The following is a 10,664-nucleotide window of genomic DNA, read 5'->3' as shown; positions in this document are numbered from 1 at the left end:
GCAGTCCTGTGGGCGGAAATGCCTTGTTGATGCCAGAGGTCAGAGGAGAATGGGGTTCGAGCTGATAGAAAGGCAACAGTGACTCAAATAACCACCCGTTACAACCAAGGTAGGCAGAAGAGCATCTCTGAACGCACAGTACGTCCAACTTTGAGGCATGTGGTTCACGTTCCTGTGTGAGCTTAGTTATTTGGTTGTGATTAAAGTCTGTATTTTCTTTACAGCTATTTTTGTTTTAAAGTTGTACTATATTTACTAGATGTGCTTTGTAATCAGAGAAAATGTAAAATGTGTTCTTTTCATTTCCTTAAGGTGAAATATAATAGACATGTTAAAAAGACATTCAGTTAAAATGGATTTCATTTAAAATACAATTCATAAGTGATTTAAAAGGATTAACAACTGGTTATAATAAGAACTGTTTTAGTACTACTGTTTGATTAGTGAGTTTCACAGGAAAAATGATGTTACTTTTATTGTGAAAGTAGAGGAAGTTGACCAGTGTTGGATGAAGCAGTGCAGAGACGAAGCAAGAGTAGCTTCTTTAACCGGCTATGTTTTTTTCTGTTTTGCAGTTTCATGCAAAATAAATACAGTATGTTGCTCCGGAGATGAGTTGGCCCATCATTTCAGCAGTGTAACGTAAATATGTATTGTCTGCTATAAAAGGTCAAAAGTCTTACACATAATAAAAAAAAGAAAAAAAATCTGCAGAATTACTGTATATTTACTTGGCAACATTTACAAGTCATTTGCTTAGATTCAACATTGACAAGAAAACTTTGGACAGGGTTGGATGACAACAGATACTGAGATGTAATATCTTTTTTATTTATTTTCCCCTTTTGTGGCAGGAAACACTAAATGGAGCCATAAATAATTTTTGATCTACATTTTTTGACACCTCTGCAATTTGAAATGTTTCGCCTCTTACTTTGCAACCCTGGTCTCAGTTCCTGTGTATCTTATGGTCCGCATCAAGCCAGAACGAGTCCCGAGGAACGCCGTCTCAACTCCTGGCTCCAACCTCCAAAATTACAAGAAAAAAATTTATTATTTTCATAAGAAAACTTCCATCCATCCATCCATCCATCCATCCATCCATCCATTTTCTTCTGCCTATCCGGGGTTGGGTCGCGGGGGCAGCAGCTTCAGAAGGGAGGCCTGGACCTCCCTCTCCCCAGTTACTTCTTCCAGCTCCTCCGGGGGAACTCCAAGGCTGTCTCATGTTGGGACCAGAGGTACCCCACTACTGTTATCATCTTTATTTGGATTTCTTAAAGTGGACATATGATGATTTTAAATCCTTCTTTTTCACATTTAAATCATTCACTTTGGGTCTATATAAAGTATAACTGCACTGTTTTAGTCTGAATTCCTCCTTATTGCAGCTCCACAAGCCCCAACCCTTTACTGTGGTGTGTCTCAGATCAACTTGTTTTGAGGCTGTCTCTAAATCCAAATGATATGCTTCACACTCCGACCCCACCAGCTTCCAGACCAGTTCATTCTAGTTTGATAAGGGGGGTTTATGGTTGTATAGTTGCGCAGAAACTTTTCATTTACAAATGAATTAAAACGTGAACAAGAGAAGACATCCATCCGGCCTTACATGTTGAGCCAGAGTCTGACCCAGAATGTAATACTAATAGTTCAGAAAGTGTAAAAAAAGAAACTGAGCAGATTGAAAAATCTGACCCAAACAGAATATAAATATCTCTTATCAGCAGGAGAAATTAAATTAATCTTTTCTGCCTCCTAGGGGCTCCAAGTCCACAATAAAATGTATTTAATGACAAAAAAGTGGATTTTGCATGATGTGTCCACTTTAATTAAATGTAAATGTTTCTGACCTGTCGTTAAGTATCAAGGTATTCCAGTAGGCCTCCAGCGGGGCTGTTACCACGGCATCAAACAACAACTGCTGTAGCAGCACCTCGTCACCTGCAGTGTTGTATAAAGTACCACAAAGTGATACTTGAGTAAAAATACAAGTATCTTACCAAAAATTACTTTGCTAAAAGTTAAAGTCTCCTTTAGGAATATTACTTGAGTAAAAGTCTTAAAGTATCTGATATTTTTGTACTTCCTTTTGTACTCAAAAAACTGATGTGTTGGATTCACTTAACCAAGTCATGTCAACAATTTCCACTCATGAGTTGAGTAAGGCAACTTTTACATTTATTTTTAAAGAAAATGTGAAAGTTTCATTACAAATTGTTGACATAACTTAGTTAAGTAAATCCAACACATAATGTATCACTAAACTGTAACTGTCCATAGACTAGTAGGCCATGTTGTGTTTTTAAACTTCAGTGAGATTGCAGCAGAAAATCCACCTATTGAACTCACCAGCTAGTTTCAAACAGTTACAGTCCAGTTAGATACCACCCTCAGTGTAAACAATGAATTGACAGGTTTAATAGTTTCATTTTGAAATTTGTCTTTAAAAAACTGACACTCTAGATCGGGCTCCTTCCCCAGCAGGTATCGGATGGCAGCTTGAAACTGGGAGAATTTTCTGTGAGCGGGGTCGATGTCTGTCTCACAATAAGTCCTGAGGAAAACAGACATGAAGCAGCTTATTAGTGTTTTTACTATGTGTGGTAAAAGGATGAAAATAACATACTCAGGTAAAAAGTGCATTTGCTCTGCTGAAATGTTAGTATGAGCAGTGTTAAAGTTTAATTCATTTCATTACTGGTTCCTTTAGTTTGACGTACCACTCAGATGCAATACTAAGGTCAGGAGAGGTCAGGTCATGCAATCCTGCAAAGCAGTAAAAACAAACTAAGTCAGTTCCAAGGAGGTTCTATAGAACAGCTGGAGTGCGCAAAAACCACGTGACTGTGTGTTCGGCTGGAGAAGCTAACGGCTAACGCTAAATGGTCAAGAGTCTGGATTTACCATGACTGTACATGTTGGCAACAGAGCAGAAAAAAAGGACTGACGATGTAGAAATCATTAAAACTATTACTAATAATATTAATACAATTATTATTAATATTTTACAGTTTATATAATCTATCTAATGTTTTAAATAATGTCAGAAAAGCTGTTTATGTTATGGATTTATTAACAGAAGATAAACAGGAAAACGTCTCATTTCACAACAAGTACCGGTAAGCAGATTTGATCTTATTTAGCTCAATGTGATCTGAGCAGAACATAATGTAAGTTTATTTTTAGAGTATTTTTAGGTTTCTGTTAGAGGAACCTGACATGTTAAGGAGATGGTTAGCTAATAGAGACAAGTTTCATCCTGTAACCAGAGAACATTTTTTAACTGTTGACTAGTAAATACTGTATAAATACTATTATTTGTTATGACAGTAAGAAGAAAAATAAATATACTTTATTACTAGCTGAAGTCATCATTTTTCAACTAGCTAAAGTCTAAGTTACAGGCTGACTTCAGGTCTGGTTTAGATCATTGTTACTTATAAATTATACATTTTTCTGGTATAAATCAGCTGTTTTACACGATTGTTGAATGAAATTAACATRATTATTAATTTATTGTAAAAACATGACCGATAATCTGTGAAACAGACCCGGTTCAGCTGCTGTTTATCAGTTTCTATGGATGCTGTGAGCTGTTGTCCTGTTTGGTCTCAGTTTCTGCTCCTCCATGCTGTCACAGACACTACATGTGGACGGTGTGGGCGGGGCTCAGTCTAGTGATCTTATTCAAGTCAATGGTCAGTTCAAATAAAAACCACAGGAGATGACCTCTGTCTCACTTTAAGTTAAAAGCTTTCTGTTCCTGATTTATTCCTGTGGTTAACCCTTTGGCACACACTGGACGGCTGTTTAAAAGTCATTTTCTCTTAAATGCTGTGGTTACTATGATGAAACTGCATACCAACCACTCTCCACTGCTTCACTCTGAAGTTTACAGTGCTCAACATGAATCCAAGATGGCCGACAGACAGCCACAGCTGTTGACTACAGCTGGTTTATCTTCTCCATTATTCTTTTTCAAACAGAACCCGAGTTAAAAACTATGATGATGAACAGAAACATCTAAGTTTTCATATCATTCTTTTACTTCTGAAACATTTATATTTTTAATAAGTAAATTACAACGGATGTGTCCACTGAAGTGGACCTCAGGCATCTTCAAGTATATTTCTGACTGGCTACCCCCACCAGAGCTGTCAATCCCTTTGTTCACACAAATACAGACCCAACACAGCTACTGTTGTAAGTACCTCAAAGTGATACTTGAGTCAAAGTACAAGTATCTTACCACAAAATTACTTTAGTAAAAATGTATTTTCTAAGAATATTACTTGAGTATGATTTGTGTCATGGGAAATAAAAAGTTTTAGTTTTCAAACTGTGGTGTTCATTTTAATCCTTGCTATCTAAGACTGCAGGGACTAAAATGTCAATTTTACTGTACCAATCTGTGTACAGTCTGTGCCCCGCCAAGAAAAAAATTCTAGACGCTAGGCCTGTCACGATAACAAATTTTGCTGGGCGATTAATTGTCTCACAAATTATTGCGATAAGCGATAATATTGCCTGGTGACCATTTCACAACTAATAATTATAAAAGCGTAATATGTAAGTGTAATAAATCCATAAACTTTAATTTTTAAAGAATGTTTAAGTGGACTCTCAGTGTAACAAAAATGCACTTGAATAAAAAAAAAAGAACAACAAAATGTAAATTAAACACCACACACAACTGAAACAGTAAATAAACAATATTAAAGAGCAGCATCTCTTTAGAGATGAAGCAAACTACACAGCCTGGTGAGGACCCACTGTTTCTTATGGGGACATAAGCCCAGTTCACATCCCATGTAAAGTTTAGGCTAGGTTTAGGGTCAAATGGTAATAGAAAATACTGGTAAATGAATGAAAGTCAATGCAAAGCCCCCATGAGGATAGAAGAACAAACGTGTCTATGTGTGTGTGTGTGAGGAGGGGACAGTCAGTGAGGAGACAAGCAGAGCTCTGTGGGGGAGGAAATCAGACAGTTCAGAGTTTTCCTCATGAGTTGTTGGGACAGCTACAGGTTTTTTTTTTGGTGCTTAGTTAAAACACAGATGGTGCATTTAAGTTTCTTGTTATTTTTGGGAGCTACAGGTAAAGTCTTGACGAGTTTGTCGCGGGTCTGGGGGAGTTTCAGCCCCCACCCCTTCTCCTCTCTCTCTCTATCTCTCGTGTCCCCCCGCAGCGAATTTCTGGCTCTGCAATTGCTCCGACACTGCAGCAGCCGCGTTCTGCTTTGAAACGTTTCTTTACTAACGAGCTCTCATGCTACAGCGACACTTCTCTCCTCCCACACTAAGAAAACAGGAGGGGAGGAGTCAGCTGAGCTCCTGTGCAGCGGAGAACAGAGAGGGAGAGAGATGAAGTAAACAAACAAGCAAGAAAATGAGACTTATCGTCCTCATTTTTTTACCGACCTCAAAAAAATTATCGTGCAATTAATTGATTTATTGAATTGATTTATTGACTATCACGACAGGCCTACTAGATGCCCCTGGACAGGTTCTGCTTCACCTACACTTTAACAATACTTTTTAGACAGGAACCACTTTCTTCAAAGTAAGACCAGTGCTGAGTGGAATACTCTTCAAAATGTAGCAAAAATACGTCCTGATGCATCTCAGTAATCCAGGTAGAAAAAAAATCAAAAAGAAAAAATAAGTAGGTCCTCTGGATGGGTTCGTCTTTAGTGAAACGTTTCGTCTCTCGTCCAAGAGACTTCTTCAGTCTGATGAGTTTCAGGTGAACTCAGCCTTAAAAGCACTGCCTCCACATGGTGGACAAAGAGGTCAGTCACATGCAAAAGAGGGCCATCGCCTTAGGAGGAGGTGGAAAAGAGAGCTCTGATGTCCTTTACAGGGACGTCACCGAGCCATTGGTTCAGGTATGTTGATGACACCTGGGTTAAAATTAAATCCCAGGAAGTCCAACATTTCACTGATCACATCAACTCTGTGGATAAATATATAAAATTCACACGAGAGGATGTGAAAGATGGCAGGTTGGCGTTCCTGGACTGTGATGTCTCAGTTTCGGATGGAGGAAAGTTAGAAACTGACGTGTATTGCAAACCCACCAATACAGACCAGTATTTACGTTTTGATTCCCATCACCCACTGGAACACAAGTTAGGAGTCATCAGAACTCTGTACCACAGAGCAGATAGTGTCCCCACAAAACACAGGAGCCAGAGAGAAAGAGAAATCACACACAAGACAGGCCCTGGAGCAGTGCGGTTATCCTGACTGGGCTTTTCTGAAAGCAGACAAGAAGCCCAAACAGGATTCCAGCTAACAACCAGGTGAAATTGAAGGCCCTAAACCCAGACCCAAACCAGTCGTCATTCCATATGTGGTGGGAGTTTCAGAGAAACTGAAACGTTTATTCTCTAAACATGAGGTCCCAGTGGCTTTCTAACCCCAAAATATGTTGCGACAAAGATTAGTTCACCCCAAAGATCCAGTTCCCCGGCAAAAACAGAGTAATATAGTATATGCTAAGTGTCAGGAGGACTGTGATCAGTTATGCATTGGGGAAACAAAACAGCTACTGTTCAAAAGAATGAGCCAGCACAGACGAGCTACATCACCGGGTCAGGACTCTGCAGTTTTCACTCATCTACAGGCCAGCGGTCACTGTTTCAGGGATGAAGATGTTCTCATCCTTGATAGAGAGGAACGTTGGTTAGAGAGGCGTAAAGGAAGCCATCTTGGTGAAGAAAAACTGTCCACCATTAAACAGAGATGGAGGCCTTTGTGTCCAGTTGTCCTCCTCCTACAACGTTGTTATTGCAAGTATAACTCAGCCCCCTGTAAGCAAAAGGTGTGAATCAGGGCCCCAACGATACCCAACACAAAGAGGGAAAAAACAAAAACAAGGGGACTTTGAGCCCCACCTGCATTCACTACATACACATGACACGACACCAAATAACAACAGCATCCAAACCAATAAGTCAAATGATGGGGCACATGACCCTCAATGAACAACAGAGCTAATCAAGCCCATTGTTAAGCAATGGCCCTCTTTTGCATGTGACTGACCTGTTTGTCCACCATGTGGGCTGAGTTCACCTGAAACTCATCAGACAGAAGAAGTCTCTTGGACGAGAGACGAAACGTTTCACTAAAGAAGAACCCATCCAGAGGACCTACTTATTTTTTCTTTTTGAGTAGCAAAAATACACTGATTTAAACCAAAACGGTCACAAGAAAAAATGAAGAAATTACATGACTTGAGTTAGAAATATACTTGAAGATGCATAAGGTTCACTTGAACACATGGTTAATTGCTATTTACTTGTTTTAATTACATTTTCAAAAATAAAGGAATTCCATCTTTCAAACAGCAAAGGTTTGATGAACCCAACAACATGCATGAAGTCCACTGGAGAAGATGTATGTGGCTTCTTAAAAAGAAAAAAAAATACAAAAATACACTTTGGTTATTTTCATCTAATGAGAATAAAACACCAGAGAGTGAAGAGCTTCCAGATAATCTGAGTTTAATTTTATTTAAATCAATGAAAACACCCAGGTGTGTGAGTTCACCACCTGAACTTTCAAACTGTTCTGATTTCTTCTTTTAAGTGATATAAACTCGGGGAACGGGCAGAGGTTGAACACTTGAGAATCCTACCTTCTTCCACAGAAACACTTCCAACAATCATCAGACTTCCATGGCCCTTCGTCAGCACCATTCCAAAGCTGCAGAGAAACAGCAACGACTTACATCAAGGCTTACATAAAGGTCAGAGCACCAGAAAATACTAAAAGTGAACAGAACTGCTGCTTTACCTGAAAGGTGTCTCATCAATGTTGGTGTAAAAATAATTATTGACAAGGTTCATGGGTCTTTTCTGTTGCAAGGAGAAAAAATCAGAAGGATGAGAATGAAAAATCTATTCCATCAACAAGGTCAGTTTATAATCTTGGATTGCACAGTCTGACAATAAAGGATATCAAAGTCTGATGATGTCATTTCCCTGCAAGCCATCAAGTTTTTAGCACAAATGTTAAAGCTCATCTCACAAACTCAGAAAAGTTTGTTTTTAATACTTAAGCAAAGTTGAAACTTCAGATTGGATTGTCTTTAAAATGAATGAAAACTAAACGTTTTGCTTTATAAAACCAGTCGAAGCATCAGCTGATGGACTTCTCACCCCTTTATCCACAGAAGCTCTGACGTTCAGTGAAACGCTGCCCGTCTCTCCTCTCACCATGGCTGTCCTCAGCTGAAATATGGGGCAATAATGTTTATGTTTTGAGATAAATCTAAGGTGAAATAAAGATTAAATGAACTTCAATGATGTAAGTAAAGCTAGCAAAGAAAATAAACACATTTCTGCATTAGCATAAACACAATGTAGAACATAAAAACGGGTGTTTTAGCAATGCAAACTAGAAAGCATTTACAGCTGTTTGTGACCAAAGTAAGTTCAACTAAAGTTGGATGTTTTTGCCTAGCCTGGCTTAAAGCCTTAAAAAACACAACTAAGAAATTACAGTTACAACTTACAATAGATTTCATGTTACTTTGTTAGCTTAAACTGGTAAATCATGTGTTGCTGGAATCTTTTAATGCTTTTTCTGTTCAAAATAAAACCAAACCAACCAACAAGGCTGCAGAGAAAAACAAACTCCACTGAGATTTCTTTCATTACAAAAACACCCTACCACAAGCTGACCATGTTTTTCTTATTCTAACTGCAGCCTACAGGCCACACATCTGCACAGCAGAACTTAAATAAAAAAAATTCAAAGAACTAGGATGCAAACATTTTTTGTGCAAATACAGCAAATGTGGTAAATAATCTTGAATGACCATGGTAATAATTTAAATATGGCAACATTTATTGCAATACTACTAAAGAAGCTTTTGTGTTTGTATTTTAATTTTACAAAAATGAGTTGGCTCGCACATTCTGAGTTCTGAATTATTTGCCTGTCCCCACGTTATGTTACTGCACTACGCTTTGTTATGCCTTGCTACGCTACATTGCGTTACGCTAGGTTGCTACTTCCATGTCGATAGTGATTATATGACTGTAAGATGACTTCAGACTGTTATCAGTAGTTTCATATCTGGTTTACCGTCTCATCTGTATCTTCCCACTCAACCTCAGTCATATCCACACTGTTGTAGTTAGGTTTCGGCTTCAGTGTTTTGCCATCTTTGTACTGCAGGACAGAACAAACAGTTACTGGGTTTATGGGAGTGCCTGGTGGTAATGAAACACAAAATAAATAAAAAAATATGCATACATCGTGAACTTTTCCACCTTTTTTTTCTTAAACCTTTTCACATTTCTTTCATGATACAACAAGCTTTTAACTGTTTAAATGGAAATGTATGTGACAGAACAACAAAAAGTAGCTGACAATGGTCGTGGAAGGGAAATGATTAATAGTTTTCAACATTATTTATATCTTTATAGATACAAATCTGTATAGTGGGGTTGATCAGATGAATAGATGTAAAGGAGCCGAGGAGGCCATCCAAACCAAAGGCTTTTGACTGGCACGACCACATTTCTCCCATTTCAGCTTCACTCCACTGGCTGTCTTTGCCTTTTAGGATCCATTTTAAAATACTTATTTGTTTTTAAATCTTTGAATGGCCTTGCCCCACTATACTTGGCTGATCTGCTGCACCCCTATAATCCCTCCTGCTCCCTCAGATCAGCTGAACAACTGCTCCTGAGGGTCTCTAAAACCAGACTTAAACTCAAGGGGGATCGATCTTTTGCTGCAGCAGCTCCTAAACTCTGGAACAAGCTACCTCTCCAACTTACAGTCCTCTTCAATGGCTGTTTTTAAAACACGTCTCAAAACCCACTTGTTTACTTTGGCTTTTGACACTGTGTGAGGGGTTGTATTGTTCATTTATACTAGATTTTATTTTTTGTAGAAATTTTTTGTTTTTATTCTAGTTTTTAAATTAGGTTTTAGGCATTTTATTGTTTTTTTATTCCTCGATTTTACTTTGTTTTGTATTACCTGCTTTTATTTTTCTGTGTTTTTTTATTCTTATTTTAATTGTGATTGAGTTTGTTTTTGTATGAGCTGTGTTGAAATGTTGATTCTGTACAGGTTTAGTGTGGTGCAAAAAGTGCTTTACAAATAAAGTTGGATTGGATTGGATACAGACTAAAAACCTGCATGCTTGGTTAATCGGTAACACTAAATTGAGAGGTGAGAGGGTGAATGGTTGATAGTCTTGTTTGTCTCCATGTGTCCCAGTGATGGGCTTGTGACCTGTCCAGAGTGTACCCCACCCCCCACACAGTCACTGCTAAAGACAGACACCAGCTTTCAATGACCCAGGAATTTGAAGTAGGTAAAGAAATTGGATGGATGCTACCACCTCGTTACATTATTTAGATATTTGCCTTTAATGAATCCTTAGAACATTTGATATACATTACGACTGAGCATTGTTAATTTGCTAATCAGAGGTAAACCCATATTTTGCAGTGTCAACAAAAGAACCAAAGCTCACCAGAGGTCGAAGATCAGGATGAGCCAGAATATAACCGTTGTTGTTGACGAGGAAGGCGTAGCCATGTGCTCCCAGCTAGAAGGAAACAAAAATAAATGTGATATATACAGTATATATATACATTTACATATATATACAGTATATATATAGTATACATA

The 10,664-nt window shown here is 38.2% G+C and overlaps 1 protein-coding gene across 1 annotated transcript in view; it reads right to left on the bottom strand.

Annotated features, from left to right (window-relative positions):
- Nucleotides 1-10,664, bottom strand: part of LOC106522094 (voltage-dependent calcium channel subunit alpha-2/delta-4) — a gene marked incomplete in the record, with an annotated part of 65,809 nt that overhangs the window by 19,295 nt on the left and 35,850 nt on the right. The window contains 9 exon segments of the mRNA XM_014014952.1: nt 935-1,027; nt 1,854-1,944; nt 2,460-2,557; nt 2,724-2,769; nt 7,645-7,712; nt 7,803-7,864; nt 8,168-8,239; nt 9,099-9,185; nt 10,507-10,581. Coding sequence (XP_013870406.1) covers nt 935-1,027; nt 1,854-1,944; nt 2,460-2,557; nt 2,724-2,769; nt 7,645-7,712; nt 7,803-7,864; nt 8,168-8,239; nt 9,099-9,185; nt 10,507-10,581 — 692 coding nt within the window.

Source organism: Austrofundulus limnaeus, unplaced genomic scaffold, assembly GCF_001266775.1.
Source record: "Austrofundulus limnaeus strain Quisiro unplaced genomic scaffold, Austrofundulus_limnaeus-1.0 Scaffold120, whole genome shotgun sequence".
Taxonomy (NCBI): Eukaryota; Metazoa; Chordata; class Actinopteri; order Cyprinodontiformes; family Rivulidae; genus Austrofundulus; species Austrofundulus limnaeus.
Note: the sequence above shows the minus strand (reverse complement) of the source record. Positions and strands in the feature narration are given on the sequence as shown.